The following is a 2,500-nucleotide window of genomic DNA, read 5'->3' as shown; positions in this document are numbered from 1 at the left end:
ACGTCAAAATCAGAGCTCTTTCTCTCGTTCACAAACTACAACAAAACTTTATGAGGATGGGGGGGAAGGGGGGGGGAGACTTCAATACGCGTGAGAGAATTGCATATTTCTCATCACGCTGCGTCATTAGAAGGCATTACAACGAAAGCTTTATGAAACAACGCTAATTCCCCTTTGATTAGCCAATGTTGTAAGGCACAGATGCCCAAAAAAATGCTCTTCCTATTGAGTACTCAACACAAGTTTGCAACCAATTTGCATAGATTAGAGTGGAGATTCACGCGAGTGATTTCCAGTTGGTCTCTATGACCGACTGGAATTAAGTAAAAGACAAACCATCCTCAAAAACCAACAAAAGTGCCATAGCTAGTGAAGACAACTCAATTTTGCATAACTTATGATGAAGCTGCATTGTGCATCTGCTTAAATGCACGAAAAGAGAGAGAGAGAGAGAGAGAGAGAGAGAGAGAGAGAGAGAGAGAGAGAGAGAGAGAGAGAGAGAGAGAGAGAGAGAGAGAGAGAGAGAGAGAGAGAGAGAGAGAGAGAGAGAGAGAGAGAGAGGGGAGAGAGAGAGAGAGAGAGGGGGGGGGGGGGGGAGAAGGCGAGAGAGATGATACTCTATGCCAAGCCCGAGACTTAATGATGGATCGGGGTTCCTCCAGGGCTCTCCCTAATTGAGCCGCGAGTCTTCAAAACAACACAGGCTCTAGAATACCTGGAAGTCTTTCAAAAGTCCTCCGTCCCCATGGGTCACGGGGTTCAGAAGAAAGAAGTCCTCGATCTACATATTCTGCCGGAGTGAGTATATTCATTTATCTTTTGGGCCTCTTAACCCGGCGCGAAGTGACCCGGGCTAAGCTAAGACTATGAGTTGCTGGAGCTACTTAGTAAAAGAGTCTCACAAATGAGTACATTTTAGATTGATTAAGGGAGCAGCACACAAAAGGTCAGTGTCGAGGGAATCTGTCCATCCATCCAACATCAAATAAAATTAACCTATCTTCGCCGTCCATGTCAACTGCCTTTCTGAAACGTCGAAGATTCAGCAGATTCACTTACCGTATTAACAGAACCTGCTTTCATTCACTACCGAGCGTTCCCATTCCTTAAACTCCAATCATTTCCCGGCGAGAGATTGAACAGACACGACAACACGCTTGCGCCCCTTCACACCCACCCCCCCTTCCATCCGATCAAACACTTAGCCTCACACTACATGAACGACTAACTACCTTTTCCTTGGAATCACTAGTCTATCCGCCGATTTCTCGAACACTTCTTCCTGGAACATTTAGATCGTCTCTGTCTGTCTGTCTGTCTGTCTGTCTGTCTGTCTGTCTGTCTGTCTGTCTGTCTGTCTGTCTGTCTGTCTGTCTGTCTGTCTGTCTGTCTGTCTGTCTGTCTGTCTGTCTGTCTGTCTGTCTTTATTTTTAAAAATCTTACTCAAGCCTTTGCCCTGTTATGATCTCCCACCATTCCCTTCCCATACTATCCTATCCCATTCCATCCTCCCTTCTCCCTCTCCACTTTGACAAGGCCCTGCAATTGCCCGACTGTTCCGAAGCTCAGAGACAAATCTTCCCCTGCGGACTCCTCTCTGAAAGGGAAACCCCGGCCAAAGGTGGCGGAAGGGGACGGCCGTGAAACCCCTGGATGGAGCGGCCGTCGCGTTACATTGGCTGCGACGCCAAGTGTTAGTTGTGTGTGTAAGGGAACTGTCAAAGGATATGGTTATAAGCTTTAAAGGTTTCCGGAGGATGCCCCTTAGTCTTCTATCCTTGATGATGAAATAAGTATTCCTTTAAAGGGAGGGAATATATACACTGTTTTAACTAAAAATTATATGCAACTTGACGTCTAACTGTACTTGTTTTGAAGATATATTAAAGCATATTATCGGTAAATCGTATCAGATTCCTGCAAGAAACAGTCCCATAATATAAATCGAAATAACATGATTTTTTTTTTCTTTAATTCTTGGTTCAATCGATGAAAATTACACGACATGCCTCAGACTAAGCCATGCCAGAAAAAAAAATCCTGCATGAACAATACCAGCGCTATCTCATCCTTAAAATACGATCTCAAAAAAAAATGTATCCAACATATATACAACTATAGAATAGAAGGGAAAGGATGAAGCACGGAGAAGGAACAAGGCAATTTAATCTATATACACAAAAAAAACACATAAAATTCAAGGCATGCACAAAAGGTGAGGAGGGGGAGAAGCCCCCCCGGCAAAAGGACGACATATCGGACCTGTTTGTTTACCTCTTGGCCCGGGACGGTGAGGTAGCCCATGGTGTGCGCCTTCTGCAGCTTGCCTCGCACCACCTTGCACACGATCTTGATCTTGGCCCATTGGCTCAGCTTCCCGCTCCCGTTCTTCACCATGGCCCCGCCCTGGCCGCTCTCCGCCAGCGAGGGGCGCGGACGACGACGGGCGGCCGGCCTGGCGCTTGCGGGCGTGAGTGGGGGCGAGAAGACAGGAGAGCGT

General features: G+C 46.6%; 1 protein-coding gene across 1 annotated transcript in view; it reads right to left on the bottom strand.

Moving 5' to 3' along the window:
- The window catches only part of cyst (rho guanine nucleotide exchange factor 18 cysts), a 260,770-nt gene that overhangs the window by 203,972 nt on the left and 54,298 nt on the right, over positions 1-2,500 (bottom strand). Inside the window, exon 2 of the mRNA XM_086537517.1 lies at positions 2,275-2,500. This exon is cut by the window's right edge and continues 1,057 nt beyond it. Within this exon, the coding sequence (XP_086393643.1) occupies positions 2,275-2,397 (123 nt within the window). The 5' untranslated portion in view covers positions 2,398-2,500. The remainder of the gene's footprint in view (positions 1-2,274) is intronic.

Source organism: Penaeus japonicus, unplaced genomic scaffold (genome assembly GCF_977035675.1).
Source record: "Penaeus japonicus unplaced genomic scaffold, GWHDUDI00000001_assembly GWHDUDI00000006, whole genome shotgun sequence".
In the NCBI taxonomy this organism is placed as follows: Eukaryota; Metazoa; Arthropoda; class Malacostraca; order Decapoda; family Penaeidae; genus Penaeus; species Penaeus japonicus.
This window is presented reverse-complemented; position numbering and strand designations above follow the sequence as displayed.